The sequence below is a fragment of the Podarcis erhardii genome (assembly GCF_964252035.2).
Source record: "Podarcis erhardii genome assembly, chromosome: 3".
NCBI lineage: Eukaryota > Metazoa > Chordata > Lepidosauria > Squamata > Lacertidae > Podarcis > Podarcis erhardii.
The window spans coordinates 16,823,586-16,843,296 of record NC_138507.1 but is presented as its reverse complement, the minus strand read 5'-3'; the positions used below and the strand labels follow the sequence as shown (position 1 = coordinate 16,843,296).

Below are 19,711 nucleotides of genomic sequence, written 5' to 3'. Positions count from 1 at the left end.
TTTGCAAACTATTAGCCGACACAGACCGGGAATAGACACTTCTAATCTCTGCATATGAGGGGAGGTAGGAGCTCATAAGTTGGGGGCTAAGCGTGGCTCAAGCAGGGCTCATCATGTTTGATTTAGCTGAAGAAGAGTTGCCTGAATAAGTGATAAAATCCATGTTTTCCACTCATCCCAGAGTCTAGCTGGCTGATAGTTCTGCTCTCCCTGGTACACTCCTGCCGTATATGAGGCCGTTCATAGACTGGCTCACACACATAGTTTGTTTTAAGGTGTGATTTAATGTGACTTTGGCCATAGTCTGCACTATTTCTCTGACCCTCTCACGGCACAGGTCTCTGCTGTTTTTTATCCCTCCCAGAACACCATTAAAGAGAGTGTGGTGCATCTCCCTCCAGTGTTACTCTATATAGGTTTCCTCCCGCTGCTAGTTATTTATCACTGTTTCCTTAAAAACAAACAACCTTGTCGATATAATCTTGCACAGCTGCCATACATTCTGAGTCCATGCAGCTTTGATTTATTTTTAGAGACCCATCCTCAAGACACTACTTCTACAGAACTATCTAACCAATTCTTTTGTTGTTTGCTACGTTAACATTTCTGTGTGCTGTTATTTTGTCAAGCTTTGCTAAGCCTATGCTTGTAAGATTTTAAGGACTCCTCAAGAGTGAGGTCCGTTCTATACACAGATGTTCTATAGGTGGTGTCAAGTAAAACCACCGAATTTGTTGTGCGTTTGATCGCTTACATTGTCTAGGGCAGCTACCCAAGTGCTATCTGGAGATAGTGAGAACTTTCAAAACCCACATGGTTTTATGATGAGAAGCACTAAAATTTGCAGTGTCAGTAAGCATAGGCCTTGATTTCATGGCTTAAACTACATCAGTTGATAAAACTATTGATGCCTGTATGATTTTAAAAAATACAGTGGTGCCCCACAAGACGAAATTAATTCGTTCCGCAATTTTTGTCGTCTAGCGAATTTTTCGTCTTGCGAAGCACGAAATCCCATAGGAATGCATTGAAAATCAATTAATGCGTTCCTATGGTCAAAAAAAGTCCAAACAAAGCCAAATTTGGTACAACAACAGTTTATTAACTGCTCTTTAAAGTCACACATACTGTAAAGAGCAGTTCAAAAATTGAAGGGAAAATAAATTAACTTTATAAACATGACAGAAAAACATTTAAAAATCAACAAAGTGTACAGTACATTTTCTAAGACTCTGGGGGACCACTCGAAGAAGGCTCCTCTTCCACTCTTTGCTTCTTGGTCAAGAACCTGTCCATAGTCTGCTGCTTTATCCGCCTTTTCAGCAGCTCCCTGAAAGACGACATGACCCTCGTATCATAAAAGTTCCCAGCGTCATGTGCCACGTGCTTCTCATGGTGGTGTAGATCTGCAAAAGTCTGCACCTCCTTCCACTTCTGGCAAATGTCCCTCAGTCTTTCGGAGGACAGCCGTTCCTCAGTTGCTTCCTCCTCTTCCAGTGAGGCCTGCTCCTGCGCAGCCTCTGCCTGCAGAACGTAGCCCTCCGTCGTCACAACCTCCAGGAACTCTGCTGCAAAGTCTTCAGCCGCAGGAACATCAGAACTGGCAGCCTCTCCATGCCTGACCACACTGTGGATGCCAGATCTTGTCTTGAACCGGTCAAACCAACCTCTGCTAGCCTTGAAGACTTCTGGCTCGGCTGAGGTTCCTGGCTGTTCCCGGATGAGGTCAGCGTGCAAGGCCTTGGCCTTCTCACAAATGACGGCCTCAGACACTGTGTCCCCTGCATGCTGCTTCTCTTCTATCCAGATGAGCAGCAACTTCTCGACCTCCTCCAGGACAGCTGGGCGGTTCTTCACGATCCTGGTGACTCCCTTGGCTGCATCAGTCGCCAGGATCTTCTCCCTCATCTTCAGGATGGTCCCGATGGTCGATGGGTTCCTGCCGTACTCCCTGGCGATGTCCGTCACACGCATTCCGCCGTCGTGCTTCCAGATGATCTCCTTCTTCATTTCCAGCGTCACCTTCTCCTTCTTCCTCTCGCCGGCCACCGCAGCAGCAGTCTTCTTGGGTCCCATGGCAGCACAGCTCCTACCTTCGTAAACTCAGAAACAGAAAAAAAAATCAGTGATGTGCTTCAAACCCAAAAAATACAAAAGCAGCCAGCCACCCACCACACAGAAATTAAAACCCAGAACCAAGGCCTTGAATCCCAAGCACCCCAACCCCAAATCCAAAATCCAAAAACCCCCAAAAAAGTTTTAAAAGTTTAGCTTACCAAATGGATGAAAGAGAAGTTCTGGAAAAGCTTCAACAATCAACCACCGACGTCCTCAGAAACCTCAAATGGCTGCAAAATAAGTTTAGGAAAAGCTTCAAAAATCACCAATGTCTTCAAAAACCTCAACTGCTCCCACAGACACGCACCAACCCACCCACAACACAGAAATTGCAAACCCCTCCCCAACTGCTTCCCCAGCCCCTCCCCAACTGCTGCAAACCCCTCCCCAACTGCTTCCCCACCCAGACAAAAAAAAATTTCAAAAAATAACAACATGGCCAGCACTCAGAAATTCAAACTCAGAAAATTTTTCAAAAAAAAATCAACCTGGCCCAGTGGTCACAGAAAATCATAAAAATTCCCAAAAAAGGCCCACAAGCCCCCAGATTATCGCAAACCCCTTCCCAACACCAAGTCCTTGAATCCCAAACACCCCAACCCAAAATCCAAAACCCCCCAAAAAAGTTTTAAAAGTTTAACTTACCAAATGGATGAAAGAGAAGTTCTGGAAAAGTTCTGGAAAAGTTTTGGAAAATCTTCAAAAGTGAGCAAAGTCTGAGAAAAGGCTACCAAACCACGTGCTAACAGTTGCTCCTCGAAGTCAAGTCGCAACTGCAGCTGCTCAAGCTAAGCACCCTTGGTTTCAACGGTTTTTACACAAAGGAAACAAAGTCGCGAGACGTTTTCGTTTTGCGAAGCAAGCCCATAGGGGAATTCGTCTTGCGAGGCAAATCGCGGGTGAAAAAACCTTTCGTCTAGCGAGTTTTTTGTCTTGCGAGGCATTCGTCTTGCGGGGCACTACTGTAGTTTTTTATAATAATAGGAAGTCTTTTTTCGTAATCTTGTACAGATTGCTACTTTCACCATATGCTGAAATATTTTAATAAATATGTTAGTAAAATCATAGAAAAACCAACTGAATGATCAATTTTAAGGAATAGCAAGTTGCCAGCTTTCTTTAAGCTTTCCTTGATGCAGCAAAGGTTACTTTCTTTCTGATCAGAAAGGCTTGTGACTACGGATTGCATTCTGAGTTTTCCTTCTGTAAATGGAGAGGATCCACTTTGTGGAAGAGGCTTCCAGTGGAGGCTCCTACTGGAAAGTAATTTTCACCAATTCCTCCTTTCCTTTCAGGACCCTGCAACATCTCCCACATTGTTCCAGAGGTTCTCAGAACCTCTGTCAAAGATTTTCAGGAGAAAGAGGAATTGTCAGAATTTGTTTCCCCACCTCCTTCCAACAGACAGGCTTTTAGATGTGTTTCTTACGTGATCATAAAAGTGGTTATAAAGTTTTATTATCTGTTTTTCATTGTGCTTAAGGTTGCAAAAAGAGTAAGCAACACTTGCAGAGATTATTTCCATTTTCCTCTCTGCCCCTGAAAGAACATTCGCAAGAGGATTACCACTTGCTTCTCATAAACCCTCCATTTAATAATAATAACAATCTTACTTTATTTTACTTTTCTGTCAGAAAACGTATTTCTGGCCTTACAGACTGTTGTTCATGAAGTGATACAGGTTTTAATTTGTTCTTCCTGTTTGATATTCATTTGATAGCGAATGATCTGTCGCTCTGTTAAAACAAACCCAGATGACCTAAAGAATCCAGTTAAAATTAGTATTCCACGCTATGTCCTTTGTGGACAAGGGATGGATGAGCACTGTGAATATGAAATAAAGGTAAGAAATTTAACTTCTTTTTAAAATGAAAGGTGTGTGTGTTAGAGTGAGAGGAGAGACAGAGAACTACAGGGATTCATGAAGAATCTAAGCTGGATGCATTTATTATAGGAAGCTTAAAACCACGGGCACACTCTATGGATTTTACTATTATAAAATCAGCTCTGCGTTCTGTTGTCAGTTTGCCCACTGAGTCAATTGTGCGGATGTGGCTCTCGTGCAAATCCTGTATCAATGAGTGCATTTATTCCCCATGTACAAGATGAGCCAGTCCCGATAATAATAGTTTGATGGGAGAAAATTGTCCATTGCAGGGAGCCATAGTATCTGTGTTTCTATATATGCTTCATTCATCTTAATTTTGCTATTTTCTTTTTCACCGCTGCATAACAGATATCAGTCCTCGATGAGACGTGGACAGTATTCAGGCGGTACAGTCGGTTTAGGGAAATGCATCAAACATTAAAATTAAAATACCCAGAGGTAAGTTTCTAATTAATTTATATCTACATTTGTATTCATCTTGCCTTTTCTGATCCAGGAACACACAATTTATTGTATTTCCACTAAAAATGATCCTTTCAGGATCTCTGCTACCATGATTCAGTCTTTTACTTACGTGTTGTTCCTTTTCCTTCTTTTGTCAGAGAAAGCGCTGGAAGGATTTTTGTGCTATCATTTACAAGGCTGTGTGTGTGTGTGTGTGTGTGTGTGTGTGTGTGTGTTTCACTATGAAGCCTACCAAAATTACAGAAGGATTTTGTTGTTTCTTATAATATCACTGAAACAAAAGTTCAAAATAGATATTTGGGGTGTTGGTTCCTTCCGAAATTTTTGAGTGTAGAGGAATTCATGAACATACTGAATCTTTCTCTGCATTACCTTTTAACCGTTTTTCTTTTATTTTCCCAGCATTCTGTTGTAGTTTTTAATTGTGAAAAATTCTATGTAATTTTCTGGAAACATGCATTTAATATATAAATATGATGATTTGCAACATAAAAAGGATTTGGAAACATCCTCGGTTAAAAAGAAAAAAAAGTGCCGAAGAAAAACCAAGCAGTGGATCATAAAGTGCCTGTAATCCTCTTTATTCCACAGCTTCTGTTGGTTTCCTAGTAGCCGAGGGAAAACCTGGGGAGATCAGTGCAGGTCATACGATATGATAGTAGCTTTCCCCAGTCAGTGTGAGAATCTTAAAGGGGAAAAGATGGCTGCCTCCAGTTGATCATTGTAGAGCTCAAGAGTGGAAAAAGGGCACAATGATGCAGTTTCGTCCTCTTTTTCAGGACAGGTGTATTATCCATTAAGAACAATAGTTGCTTGGAGGTAATGTTTCTTTGGACATTTTATTCATAACTCTAGTGAAGTGAACTTCAGAGTATTAGAGGATTACTGCATGATGCAGTATTCAACTGTCTGCCTCTTCTAGTATTGGTTTATAAATCAGTTGTGCACATTCACCACGGAAGTTCACAAATGTCTTCTGCTCTGGATGATCTAAAGTTATAACAGAAAGCACATTCTCTCTTCACTACAAAATGACACACACACCCCGCCAACAGTGTTTTAATACTGTAATTGACTGAGGTGTCTTTTTGAGTATTTTTAGTTAAATTAGTTAACAGAAGCAGATCTTAAAGGGAAATGTGCTAATTTAACAGTACAGTGGTACCTCAGTTGTCAAACGTAATCCTTTCCGGAAGACTGTTCGACTTCCAAAATGTTCAAAAACCAAGGCGTAAAGGGCGGTCGGCAAAGTCAATGGAAATAAAAGAAAAACACGCAGTGGAAGCTGTTTGACTTCCGAGGTGTGTTCGAAAATGGAAGCAATTACTTTCAGGTTTTTGGCATTCGAAAACCGAAACGTTCAGCTTCTGAGATGCTTAATACCGAAGTACAATTCCACTGTACTTAAATTCAGTTTCTATATATGCTTCGTTGTAGAAGCTCCCGGTTTTCTGTTGTTGTGTTCCTGGGCACTGACAATTTTCTGAATACCTGGTAGTTTAAAAATGCATACAATAAGCTTGCAAAGTATGAGCATCTAACTTGTGTGCATTCAGCTTTACATGCTTGGCAAAAAAAGAAAAAAGAAATGGAAAAGTGGGGAAGGCGTCCAGGAAAAAAGACTTTGGCAATCCCACCTGTCACTGAACCCAGTGTGCTTTGACTATATGAATTTTGACTTTAGGCACTGTCAGGGAACTGCCATCGGAGCGCAGGGTGGTGGAGAGGCTCTCGGACGCTGGGGAGGGAACCAGCAGGGAAAGAGGGAGATCTTCCGCTGAGGAAGAAGGGAAGGAGGAGGAGTCGGAGGGAAGGCGCAGGGACGCTTCCAGCGAGACCAGTGGAGAGAGCTCAGGACCTCCCCTGGGGACGCCCACTCTGCGCAGAAAGCTGTCGCGCAGAGAATCCAGGCGGAGACTTTCTGTCAAGGAGCTCTTATGTTGGAAGAAGTTCAGGAAACGCCCACTGACGGATTCTGCCAGTGATTAAGGCAGCCACGAAGTAAGGGCTGTCCGGTCAGGGAAAGTTTTAGCCAACTACTCAGCTTGGAGCGGTTTTGGCGCTTACGCACAAGCAACCCCTAACCCCTTTACAGGCACGTTCCCCAGTTCGTAGCCCCAACGTAAGTTGCAGGCTTATTGTATTTGCATATATTTGTAAATGAATATAATGCAGTTTAGATGTCTCTGTGAAATGGTATGCTTCTGTATGTGCACTTACTTTTTGATCCAACCCCATGATTACAGAGGTTTTGAGTGAGCTTTAAAATAGCACTCTTGCTATTTAAGTAGAAGAATGGTTAAAGTTCCATAAATTCAAATATCGAATGTCAAAAGTGGGGGGGGGGGGCAGAATCCCAAATCCTGTGCACTCATTATTTTAGCAGGGCTCTTTTTCACAATCTTCTAACTCCAGATTTATATTTATTGTACATAGAGAAATGCATGCTTGCTTAATTTATGCAATGTCCTGTAGAGGTGAACTTTATAGCTCATTAGCTGTTCAGTTCTGGGCTACTGCCTCTGTATTCTTAATCTGAAGATGCATTTCATGTTTCCGCCACCACATTTCCAAAAGAAGTGTATTGAAATATTGATTTATCATGGGAGGTAAAATTCCAACAGTTTATTAAAAGAGAAATGCTGTCATCTTACAGTTTTGAAATTTTGCAGCATGTTATTTTGTCGAGTCAGATAAACAAGTTGTTGTTGATGACCACATGAATGCATCCAGTCAAAATGTTGGACGTGCTCACTTCGAGACTAATATGTTGGTGGTGTCAAACACTAAACATTGGGTATTAATTATGCATTTGGTATTAAATCATGCCTAAATGTCTGCTGGCATTTAGAGACTCATTATTTCCTGACCTTGTAGCATGTTAGATTAAAATGGCGTTTCACAACACGGTCCTAATGCTATAAAGAAGCAATGTGCATGTTGACTGCATAGAATCAACACTTGAGGAAAAGTGGACTGCAAAAAGAAATGGATAAAATGGAGGACGGGGGGAGGGGGATTAAGCTTTTTGTTGACCCTAAGGATACACACTGAGTCATTCTGTTGTGGTTTGTTATTTATATTTCCATACAGTAGCAAAGAGCTTATAAATATAATTCGGTTTATGAATTCCACCAATTAATAGCTGAATACGCTCGGTTATTTTATTCTATTTATTTACAGGGCTGTACATAGTGTATATTTACCAAGCCTCCTCCTCATCTTTAAGAAACCCTCACTGGATCTAGAAAATCAAAGCCATTATTGATTGGTCACCAGTTCCCTCCTTCTGGGGCAAGGTCCTTAAATGGGTGATCACAGACCAGAAATCCAGGCTGAAACAAATTTTCTAGATCCATTTCAAGCTGGGTTCAGGTCCGGCTTGGGTATGGAAACTGCCTTATTTGCTCTGTAAGAAGTTCTCTGCCAGGAGAGAATCTGGAGAAGCATGTCCCTTTTAGCCCTGATCTCTCAGTGGCTTTGAATACCACGACTGTGGCATTTTTCTGGAGAGTCAGGTGGGTGGCAGAGTCAGCCCAGCCATTGGGTAGGGTGAAGCCACCATCTTGGGGCAGAGAAGTGGTACCAATTTCCAGCAAGATCTCGGCAAGATCATGCGAGATCTTGCAGAGCATGAGAGATCTTGCCTGAAATCAGCACCAATACCCATGCTGCAAGGCAGGAAGTCACTTTCCATTTCTCCACAAGTGGCAAAACAGGATGGGGGCCCCTGGGGGGTGGCATCACTCAGTCATGTTTCCAGGTCTCCTTGGATATTGTTTTCATGAGGTGGTGCTTGGGGACTGATGTTTGGCCCCATGGAGCCTTCAGTTCAATTTTATCTCTCATGCTGCTTAACATCTATGTCAGGGAAGTGACTAATAAATTAAATAGTAACAATAATAACAATAACATTCCAGCTGGTACAGATTTATTTCTTGCCTTTGCTGCTTGTCTCTCAGTTCCTGATGTTGAAGATCTCCTTCTTGACAATATTTCCCTGGTTTTGGGGTGTATTGCCAATATTGGTGATTTGAGCTCTAAAAAGAGAAAAGAGATACTCATTGTGGAAGCCCTTAGGCTTATCTGAAATTGGCTTGTTATATTTTTGGTTAATCAGCTCTTTGTGCAATTTGTATAAACACAGTATAGATTTTTAAACTTAGATACCATTAAAAATGCTTTGGAGTAAAGCAGAAATTGCACTCCCCTCCCTTTTCCCTTTCTTAAGATCTGCTGCTACTACTCGCACCAGATTTAACTTAAAGGGAGGTTGTTTGTTTGTCTGCAGGTATATTTCTATGTGACAGCTGTTCTTTTAGACCCTGGGGCCTGCTATTAATTCTGAGAAGTCAGAAACACATCCATCTCATCAACACTAAGAATTATTGCTATCCTTTGATGAGTTTTCATTATTAGCATTTCTCAGAGGCAATGGTGGCTGAAATTTACAGCACTGTTTGGTCTCATAAGACAAGAAGGTTTCATAAATGCTGCCAGATGTTACCCAGCTGAGCTTCTGTGCAATGAGAAAATCGTCTTTAGAGGGGACTGTAAAATCATCTTTGGAGGGGCCAGCTAATGTGGTTATGGAGATTTTTGTTTCACATAGAAGCCAGAGTGTGAGACCCTGTCAATTTCAGGACTGTGACTGGAATACATAATGACCACACCAGTCAGAACCTAGTCAATACATTCTTATCAATTTAGTGGGGGAAGCCGACTAAAAAGCAAAGGATTGTGCAAGCATAGCCTTACAATAATTTATAATTCTTGCCTGTTCTCCTTTGATAATCACATTTATAAAATCATAGCATACCGTAGAGTTGGAAGGGAACACGAGGATCATTTAGTCCAACTCCCCTGAATATTTTGCCCAATGTGGGGTTCAAACCCATGACTCTGAGATTAAGAGTCTAATGCTCTACAAACTGAGCCACAAGCAAATGTTTTAAGGTATGAAGAGTGCCAGTATTGCTGTTGTTTAGTCGTGTCCGACTCTTCGTGACCCCATGGACCAGAGCACGCCAGGCACTCCTGTCTTCCACTGCCTCCTGCAGTTTGGTCAAACTCATGCTGGTAGCTTCGAGAACACTGTCCAACCATCTCGTTCTCTGTCGTCCCCTATTGGTCCCTGCTTAAAATTGTTTTGCTTTTAAAACACTCCTTGGAGCATTAAAGGGGGGGGGGAATGCTACTACAACTGTGTTCAAGGTGTTAGGTAACAAAAGAACTATTCCAGGCTTTATGAAGATTATTTATTTATTTTCTTACTTCTGCATCTGTTTGCATCTTTATTGGTATTTAAAAACCAATAGCGTAAAATAATTGTAGCATTTCCACTGTAAATGGAAAATATAACCTGTGCTGTTGCATGTAAATACTCAACTGTCCTCTTTAGTTGGCATCCCTGAAAACTGTTTGTGTAGTGCAGTTGATTAGTGAAATTTGAACTAAATGGAGTTCAGCGTAAATTAGGTTAAGTGTAAAAATTTGGGAAGGTTTCAGCCCCCCCCCCAAAAAAACTACATTTCTCTATTATTTTGCTCAGATAAATAGTACAATCCAGATAAAATTAAGCATTCCCTTGCCCTTGCTGCAGGGATAGGAGGAATTTGACCCAGATTAGAGCATGGCAGGAGGGAGGTATAACTCCTAAACTCCAGAGAAGCTATTTGCTGAACTGCTGTTCCAGTCCTGATTGGAGCACCGGCAACAGCTTTTACAAAAAAGAAAAAAAAGACAGTATTATTTGTTTTGTTTGTTTGTTTGTTTGTTGAATTTATATACCGCCCTATACCCGAAGGTCTCAGGCCGGTTCACAGAACAAAATCAGAATATAAAACCATAATATATATAATCAAAATAAAAACAACCTCAAAAAACCACCGCATTTTAAAAGGGCATAGGATGTCAGTCAAATTGAAAGAAGAGGCACATAAACAAATAATAATATTGCACTTGAAGTAAAAGAAAACCAAAAGAAAACTCAACAGGAAGTTGAGCAGTAGCCTGTTGTACACATGCTTTAAAAAAAGTGTATGTGTAATGTACTGTGTTCTCTGGCCCTCAGTGAGCAGCTGGAAGTTACGTTGAAAAAAACAAAACAGATGATCGTCATTATAGATATATTAGATATACATTCAGATTGCAGTAGTTACCGTATTTTTCGCTCTATAAGATGCACTTTTCCCCTGCTAAAAAGTAAGGGGAAGTGTGTGTGCGTCTTATGGAGCGAATGCAGGCGGGAGGCTCTGTCAGCGCTCCCTTTAAAGTGCCGTGTGGAGCGTGTGTGCGGCTCTTGGAGGCTTTTCCCCGCACACACACTCCGCGAGCTCTTTAAAGGGAGCGCGGCTCTTGGGGGAGCCTTAGCTGCACATAGCCTCTCCCAGGCAGGGGATGAAGGCTTCCCTTGCCCGGGAGAGGCTGCGCGCAGCTAAAGAAGCCAGGAAAGCGAGCGGGATCCTGCTGGCTGTTCTAGCTTCTGGCTTAGCCACACGAAGCCTCCGCTCCCCTGCCTTCATCCTGCTCCCCTGCGGAGGCTTTGTGCGGCTATCCCTGGCTTTTGCGGGAGGTGGGGGAAGGGACGGAGCGCGTGGCTCTGTCCCTTCCCCCACCTCCCAGAAAAGCCACCAAGAGCCGCGCTCCCTTTAAAGAGTGTGCGGCTCTAGCGGGAGGAAAGCCAGTAGGCTTGCTTTCGCTGAAGCCAGGAGGGCAAGAGGGATTGGTGCGCAAGTGGGCGGGTGGGCTGTTGGTGGCAGCGAGCGGGCAGACAATTGGCAGCTGCAGCAAGGTGTGCAGTCGAAAGTGGTGGGCAGGCGGGTGAGAAATTGGCGGAAGTGACCTCCCCCGCCCCAAAAAAGCTAAACAATTTAATTTCTTAATTTGGGGTTTAAAAAAATAGGGGTCATCTTATACATGGTGGCATCTTACACACGGAAAAATATAGGAGATAGGTACCACTGCGACGGGAAGGTAAACGGCGTTTCCGTGCGCTCTGTTTTCCATCACGGTGTTCTGTTTCACCAGAAGCAGTTTAGTCATGCTGGCCGCATGACCTGGAAAGCTGTCTGTAGTCAAACGCCGGTTCCCTTGGCCTGAAAGCGAGATGAGTGCTGCAACCCCATAGTCGCCTTTGACTGGACTTAACCGTCCAGGGGTCCCTTTACCTTATCATGAAGCAAAGTAAAAAGGGCTGGGGCAGTAAACACATAAGGATAAAACTCATATGACTTGAGGGAATAAACTTGGTTCTATGGTAAACTTATTTCTGTAAATAGCCCGTGGCTTTACTAGTCCTGATTTTTTTTTTGTAAGCAATTTAAAATCCAGTTAAGGCTCCATAGTGTTTATAGCACTATAAAAGGTTTGCATGAACTTCTAAATTGCACTCGACTCACTTTTTATTAGAATTCTGCGTATGAATACTACCCAAGACTACTTATAATGAATACAACGGTGAAGTCGTTTATCAAATGATGTTACCTATCATCCATGATACTACCAGTGTTTACTGCTATATCCAGCTAGGCCCCCAAAAAATTGCTTTTGGGAATGAAAGATGTCCCTAATCTGGATAAAAATTTTCTGCAGAATTTAATTTGTTTCCTTAATAACATCGGGCAGACCGATGTTAAGATAATAATGCAATAAACCATGGTGTCTAGATCTCCTCTACAAGTCTATGTGGAAGTGGGTGGGATTCTGCTCATTTTTTTCTGGCTACGGAAATCAAGCCATGCTGTCATTTTTAGTTTAATTAATGTCTACTTAGCCTATGATGAAAATATTGTACTATAATTTATAGACCAGGTATTAAGCATGATGCCATCAGGAAATGGAATTTAACAGAACAATTCCCAATATAAAAAGAGAGCACCCCTACTTTTGGGGGTTGGCAAGGAGAAAGAGATCAGTTTCCATTCGGTAGATCATAGCCAGTCATGCACTTCTGTAAATTGCAGATGTGACAATAGGAAGCCCTGCATCCCATCATTGTGACCTGCCAAGACAGTACAAGCAGTTCAGGGACCTAGGCCATAAGATTTGGTGTTCTTCAAACAGAACCAAGGACGGCAAGCGGACGAAAGAAACCCTTTATTTGATTGAGCTGTTGTGTTTCAGAAATATGACCTGACCTGAAATAGGTGATACTCTTCTCCCTTGTAAAAAGTTTGGAAAAGGTTTTACTTTGCCTTAATTGGCTTTTTTAATCAAATGTTTGTTCAAATTATATTTCCCCTTCTGACCTGTTTTAGAGCTGCTTGCTGTAAGAAGCTATAAGCTATAAGTAAGGCAGTTTTGCCTTTCTTACCGCGCCTCTTGAAAGCGCCGTAGAAATGTAGGCAAAAGCTGTTTTATCCTCAAATAAGTTACTGGAGAAATCTTCCAAGGCAAGAAAGATAAGAGTTGTCAAATTTCCAAATATATAGTGCTACTTCCAACTTTAGAACTTTTTTTTTGTCCAGTTCCTTTACTCGAGGAGTTTCAGGACTTCTCTAGAAGATGAGGCTTGAGTTACTTGTTTAAACTTCAAAAACTTTAAACTAGGACACTTCTCCCCCTTTTCATTATAAGCTCAAAAGTAAGTGAAGCAGCCCCTGACTATCTACAGAAAGAGGAGACCACTTCTGATTTTTCTCGAATCAGACATAGAAAACCAGGACAAAGGATCAGAAGTCAGACATAGCCCTTGAAAAACTGAGAAAATCTAGGCCTGAAAATGTTAAATACCTTAATGCTTAAAGTGACATTATTTTAATATTTCTCTCTATAGATTTGAAAGGCTAATGCACAAAAATCAAGTAATAATGAAACATTAAAAATTATTTCTGCTCATACTCTGCTTCTCTTTTCTTTAAAAGTTCCCCCTCTCACACCCCCAATCTGTATTGGGGACACTAAAACAGACTTTCTTCTACTTTGAAAATGAAAAAAAAAAACTGGCGCTGCTTTTTTATTATTTCATTTATTTATAGTTGCATTTATATCCCACCTTTCTTCCATCATAATACCTGAGGGGAAATATGTGTGTGTGTGTGTGTATTATAATACAGTGGTGCCCCGCAAGACGAACGCCTCGCAAGACGGAAAACCCGCTAGACGAAAGGGTTTTCCGTTTTGGAGGCGCTTCGCAAAACGAATTTCCCTATGGGCTTGCTTCGCAGGACGAAAATGTCTTGCGAGTTCCTGCGGGTTTTTTTCCCTCTCCCCCCCCCTTTTCCTAAGCCCTAAGCCGCTTATCAGCTGATCCGCTGATAAGCCGCTTAACAGCTGATCCGCTAAAAGCCGCTAAACCGCTAATAGCGCTAATCCGCTAAGCTGTCAATGGGCTTGCTTCCCAAGACAAAAAAACCGCTATGCGAAGAGCCTCACGGAACGGATTAATTTCGTCTTGCGAGGCACCACTGTACATGTACACTGTACATGTGATGAGCTGGAGACATCAGATGCTCCACATTGTGCCCCTGCCTCCTGAATACAATCTGTGGTACATCTATCTGTGCTGACTGCCAAGGCACTTCCGGTTCAAGATGCTGACTTTGAAATTTAAAGCCCTTCAAGGCATAGAATCAACACATCGTAGAAACCACCTCTGCCTATTTTGGCTGCTATCATAATTACATTCCTCAAATGGTGCCCTGCTTCATCTTTCATCAGTGCAAGGAGAAGCAAAGCCTTTATCATAATTGCCAGAGGCTGTGAACAATCTTCCTGCGGAGTTCTGAAACCGAACTTGGTAGCTGCCTCTGGAGAAAGGCTGCAAGGAACACCTATTTCAGCTAACTGCTGTGGCTCTGTGGGTGGCACGAACAAAGCCTGAGTTAGTAAAAACTGCTTTGGGGTGGGGTTTTTTGTTGCATTCCCACTGATATCTTAAATACCGTTTTGCTTGCTTGCTTGCTTGCTTTCTTGCTTGGAAGCTGTTTTAAGTCTATGACAAAGTGGCTTAGAATTCTAGGCAGTTCTAAAAAATTGTCTCCAAAGAATGGAAGAAGGATTGTTAAGCATATCGGGTCGGATTCAACTAACTGGTCCCGCTAGCAGAAGCCCATGCAAGGGTTTACACAAGTGCAACAGGACTTCTCCCCCCATGACACTTATTGGCTCGGGTATGTGTGGTAGACCCCCAAAAACAGCACACAGGGGGAGGAGAAGCGAGGTCGCTCCATTGGGCTTAGGCTGATGAAACATTTGTAATGTTGAATTCCTTCTCCTAATTGCTTTTTTGCATTTTAAAGCCTTACTGCTGAATTCATTTACTTAAGTATAAGTCCCACTGAACCAGGTATGTCTGACATAATATTGCACTACAAATGTTTTACAAAAGAACTGAAGAGGTCTTATGTATACTAGATTATAACCTATGGTTTAGATTATAACCTATGGTTATAATCTAAACCATAGGTTATAATCTAGGATACGCATGACCTCTTCAGTTCTTTTGTAAAACATTTCTAGTGCAATAATATGCCAGACATACCTGGTTCAGTGGGACTTACACTTAAGTAACCTTAAGGCACAAGACTCTGTGATAGTTTGGCTGACTTAGGCTTGTCCTGCCCACAATTACAGTGGTACCTCGGGTTAAGTACTTAATTCGTTCCGGATGTTCATACTTAACCTGAAAGTGTTCTTAACCTGAAGCACCACTTTACCTAATGGGGCCTCCTGCTGCTGCCGTGCCACCGGAGCACGATTTCTGTTCTCATCCTGAAGCAAAGTTCTTAACCTGAAGCACTATTTCTGGGTTAGCAGAGTCTGTTCAGGGAAGTTTTTAATATTTAACGCTGTACTGTTTTTAACACTTGATTGGGAGCCGCCCAGAGTGGCTGGGGAAATTCAGCCAGATGAGCGGGGTATAAATAATAAATTATTATTATCATTATTATTAGTAGTAGTAGTAGTAGTAACCTGAAGCGTATGTAACCTGAAGCGTATGTAACCCGAGGTACCACTGTATATTAAAAATGAGTTTGAGAATGCTGTTGCCATTAATGCTGTACAAGCAAGCTACCCATGTACATCCTTTCCCCTCTGTATCTTATTTCATAGTTGCTAAGAACATTTCTCAGTTGATTCATTCTCTGTTGCATATTGCAGCTGGCTATGTTAGAATTTCCTCCCAAGAAGCTCTTTGGAAACAAAGATGAACGAGTCATCGCAGAGCGTCGGAATCACTTAGAGGTAATAGAATTTTATTTTTATTTTTTAAAAACTACTTCCTTTAGATATATTTACACGGTTCTGTCTGCTTGACCAATAGGAACCATTTCCATGTGGTAGAAATTAAATAGCCCCTTGGTAAATGGACAATCACGGCTGCTTCATTTGGCATGGAAGATGGCAACAGTATATCAAAAAGTAATGTGGCACATAGATCAGAAAAATTATTATGGTCTTGTAAAGAAGCATCGTAGGAGTTGTAGGAAATATGTTCATTAGAGGGCTAAGAGGTTGGGAATGAGATGAGTATTTAGAACTGAGGGAAGATTTTATAGATCTTTTCGATTCTGAATTATTAACTTGCTGTTTCAACTCACATCAAAAGTAAAGGGAGCTATATAGACCCATAAGAACGCCCCACCAAAAGATGTATAAGGGCAGTAGTTTTATCAGACCACCAAAATATCACAAAACAGTATGCAAAATTTCAAGTTCTCCAGAATTCTCATTATAAAAGTGTGACCAGATGCAGATTCTGTGGCCTCAATACCAGCATTACACACACAAACACACACAGAGAGAATATTACTATATGTACTTCCCTTTAATGCATTGACTATTCATGCATGGGACAGGCACTAACTATTAACTACTGTATCTCAGAGTAAAGAAAACAAAATTCTCATAGAATCTTAGAGTTGGAAGATTCCTGAGGGTCATCTAGTCCAACCCACAGCAATGGAGGAATCTCAGCTAAAGCATCCATGACAGATGACCAGCCAACCTCTGTTTAAAAACCTCCAAGAAAGGAGAGTCCACCACCTCTCATGGGAGTCTGTTCCTCTGTCAAACAGGTCTTAGTGTCAGAAAGTTTTTCCCGAATGTTTAGTCGGAATCTCCTTTCTTGTAACTTGAAGCCATTGGTTCAAGTTCTACCAGAGCAGGAGAAAACAAGCTTTCTCCCTCTTCCATGTGACAGCCTTTGAGATATTTGAAGATGGCTATCATATCTCCTCTCAGTCTCCTCTTTTCCAGGCTAAAAATGCCCAGCTCCTCAATCAGGCTTAGTTTCCAGACCCTTGATCATCTTGGTTGCCCTCCTCTGCACACATTCTAGCTTGTCAACATCCTTCATAAATTGTGGTGCCCAGCATTGGACACAGTATTCCAGGAGTGGTCTGACCAAGGCAGAATACAGTGGTACTATTACTTCCCTTGATCTGAACCCTATACTTCTGTTGATGCAACCTAGAATAGCGTACTGTACAGTCCTCTCTCAGCAGTATAAATGTCTAACCATGGTAGAGGTGCATAGCTGTCAAGCGTCCCTTATATGGCGGGACAGTCCCTTATCCCAGCGCCATGTCCCGCTGCTGTCCCTTATTGATGATGTCCCTTAAATTTCCCGGGTTTCAAAGGAAGCAGCTCCTCTCCCTCCCTGCCGGCCGGGGAGGAGGGAGGCTCCAACTGTGTTGCTTGGCTGCATTGCTCACCCAATAAGGAGTCTAAGAACAACTGGGGGGGTGGAGCTTGCATGCCTTGTGCCGATCAAATTGGCCACGTTGCCTGGGGACTCGCCTTTGCTCAGCGCTTCCCAGCGGAGAGGTGATGGTGATTTTCCTTGCTGCATCCCCTTTGCCAGGTTGCTGCACTATGGGAACCACAGCTTGAGGCTTCGTTTGGCTGCTGGCTGGGCTTTCTGCCTTTGGATTGGAGGGGCTCAGAAGTCAAACATACCTGTGCTGGGAAAATCCCTTATTTTGACTGCTGATCCCTTATTTTCGAGGCTGCTGGTCCCTTATTTTCAAATCTGTAAGTTGACAGCTATGTAGAGGTGCAGGACCACATGGGCTTGCCTCACCCGTCAACGTTCTCACATTCAGCAAGAAGATCTAAAGGAGGGTTGCATATGACCCACCAAAAGCTCAGGGGGAGGGGACGACGACAACATGGGGACCCCCAGCAAATAGGCAATATATTTAGTTCCCCATCTCCCGCACGTTCCCCCTGCGCTTTTACATTTCTCCCCAGCAGTTGCATATCAGCATTGGGCTTCCCCAAGTTTTCAGCCATTCGTTCTGAACTGGAGCTCCTAAGAACACCCCAAAACACATCCTTTTAAAGTGTGCTTTGCTGCTTCCAAGTGCACTATTAATAGTACCAGTCTGAAGGTGCCTGCTATGCCACAGCCAGAAGATCAACGCTCACATTGATTGCTGCCAAAGGCATCCCAGCAGGAAAACAGCACAGCAATCAGCATAATTAGGTCAGCATTCAGACAAAAAGTAGCTCTCATTGTGGACTACTTCTGAAGGCATCTCAGTGCTAGAGAGCCAGCTTAACAGCAGTCAGCAAAACACCATCCGGTTAGGAGGCACTGGTGGAAATAAAATAGAAGTGAAGCAAATTAAACTTCGGGGGGATGGGGGGGGGAGCATAACTGGAAGCCAACCAAATGAACTGTGTTTACATCAAACAGCCTGGCTGGTCCCTTCATTTCACATAGAAAGTCAGTTTATTCCATAAGCAGACGATCACATTCGTCTGAGGTCAGTAGGCCAAGACAAGATTTTCTTTATGGAACTGGCTGGCAGCAGCTGAGATACTGTCTCTGCTTGTCACCTCGAGGGATAGTGCAAAAGGCCATTAGCACCAGGTGGCTGGCTGTAAAATTTGAGCGCTGCTCCTTGATCAGGAAGCAAGGTTTGCTGGGCTTTGAAAATTGTCAACTGTAGATATCCACATGCAGCTGGGAAGCAGAGAATGACATCCCTGTCAGTAAATGTTTATTGCTTTGATGAAGGATGCTTCTCACCTAGTCAGTAGCCTAGTAGTATTGTTTGCATTCTCCTGGTAGTTTGCAAGCATCTGACTTATTTAATGCATATGTAGGAACCAGTTTCTGTGCAGGAGAATCCATGGTGGGATGTGAACCTCAGTGAATGGTGGTTTGGTAGTTGTTATTGGAGGAAATGTGTGGATTCAGAAATAGCCCATGGTAAAACAGAGTCCCGTTAACTGGTACAGTTCTTTCATTTTTAACTTTCTGTGAAAAGCTTTCTCTCACATCAGACTAGACTGCACAGAGCATTGAAAGGTATTTTTTCCCATATGGGAGTTAAAAGTATTTCAACGGGAAATTAAAATGAAATATAAACAATAAGATTTCTCAAAGACTAAGAATTTTTTTTGGTCAGAAAATAGTTAAGCAGTAATGTGTTCTGTCGCTGCTACTGTTCACAGTAGTTAGATAAGACTTTGAAGGAAAAGTTTCTAAAAGAACTCACTGAGCTAGCAAAACGATATCTGTGGTTTATCAGTCCAAATTGCAGATAGGGACTCACAGCACTCCTCTTCACAAAAAACTTTCCTGAATATAGACGTTAGGGAGAACAGTTTTTGCCTATCCTTTCCCCTGACACCCTAGTTTTCTGTATGCATGGATTTATTTATTTGGTGAGGTCAAGCATTCAGTCATATGTGTCCCCACCTGCAGTCTGAAGTGAAGGCACCTAGGCATGAGTTTGCCAGCTCAGTGAGAACTAAGCCTAAATCTCTGGCTTATTGTGTCAACTTTTAATTTAGTGGTCTATGAGGGCCTGTTGCATGGTAAAACTCTAAATTAATTGTTCAGCAGTTTAAGTACTGCAATTTAACTTTAAAGCCACCCTTGCTTAATTAAATCTGTCTTGACTGACACAGCCAAGAATTTTGTTGATTAAAGTTAATGAATAGAAGTTAATGTTGTTTATCCATTCATGCCATTTGATAACTATAAATAGGGGAAAGCTGTCATTATTTGACTGTTTTTAAAACCATGGCTGTGCGGGTGTGTGTATTTAAAGAAGGGAAAGTAAAGCATGACAAAATTTAGTATTAAAATTACTCCCCTTGAAAGTAGCAACTTAGCCGCCGTTGGACACCTGCACCAGGTTTGTTAAGATGCAGTCTTTTGGACATCACAAAAGGAGCACTGAACAACTCTGCGCTTGGGATATGGCTGTGAATGTGTGTTGTTGTTGTTTAGTCATTTAGTCATGTCTGACTCTTCATGACCCCATGGACCAGAGCATG

At 42.2% G+C, this 19,711-nt stretch overlaps 2 protein-coding genes across 6 annotated transcripts in view; one reads left to right on the top strand and one right to left on the bottom strand.

Annotated features, from left to right (window-relative positions):
* LOC309339050 (kinesin-like protein KIF16B) overlaps window positions 1-19,711 on the top strand; it is a 102,809-nt gene that overhangs the window by 70,974 nt on the left and 12,124 nt on the right. For all 4 annotated transcript variants that reach the window (XM_081856794.1, XM_081856793.1, XM_081856795.1 and 1 more), the window contains 3 exons: window positions 3,839-3,961; window positions 4,355-4,444; window positions 15,575-15,658. In XM_081856794.1, coding sequence (XP_081712920.1) covers window positions 3,839-3,961; window positions 4,355-4,444; window positions 15,575-15,658 — 297 coding nt within the window. The remainder of the gene's footprint in view (window positions 1-3,838; window positions 3,962-4,354; window positions 4,445-15,574; window positions 15,659-19,711) is intronic.
* On the bottom strand, window positions 934-2,233 carry LOC309339267 (putative CENPB DNA-binding domain-containing protein 1). 2 transcript variants are annotated; one of them, XM_081857432.1, is made up of 2 exons: window positions 1,570-2,233; window positions 934-1,524 (listed from the first exon to the last, which is right to left on the bottom strand). In XM_081857432.1, exons 1-2 carry the CDS (start codon window positions 2,074-2,076, stop codon window positions 1,225-1,227), a joined length of 807 nt encoding a protein of 268 aa, XP_081713558.1. In that variant the 5' UTR covers window positions 2,077-2,233; the 3' UTR covers window positions 934-1,224. The 2 variants fall into 2 exon arrangements, with proteins under 2 accessions (XP_081713558.1, XP_081713559.1); XM_081857433.1 differs by having other exon boundaries at window positions 934-1,518; window positions 1,594-2,233.

What these genes read in the sequence shown, in the direction of transcription:
- LOC309339267 (XM_081857432.1), bottom strand. Translation starts at nt 2,076, where the DNA reads ATGGGACCCAAGAAGACTGCTGCTGCGGTGGCCGGCGAGAGGAAGAAG. An exon ending in CTGCGGCTGAAGACTTTGCA is followed by an intron (nt 1,525 to 1,569) that starts GCAGAGTTCCTG and finishes TACGTTCTGCAG; the next exon opens with GCAGAGGCTGCGCAGGAGCA.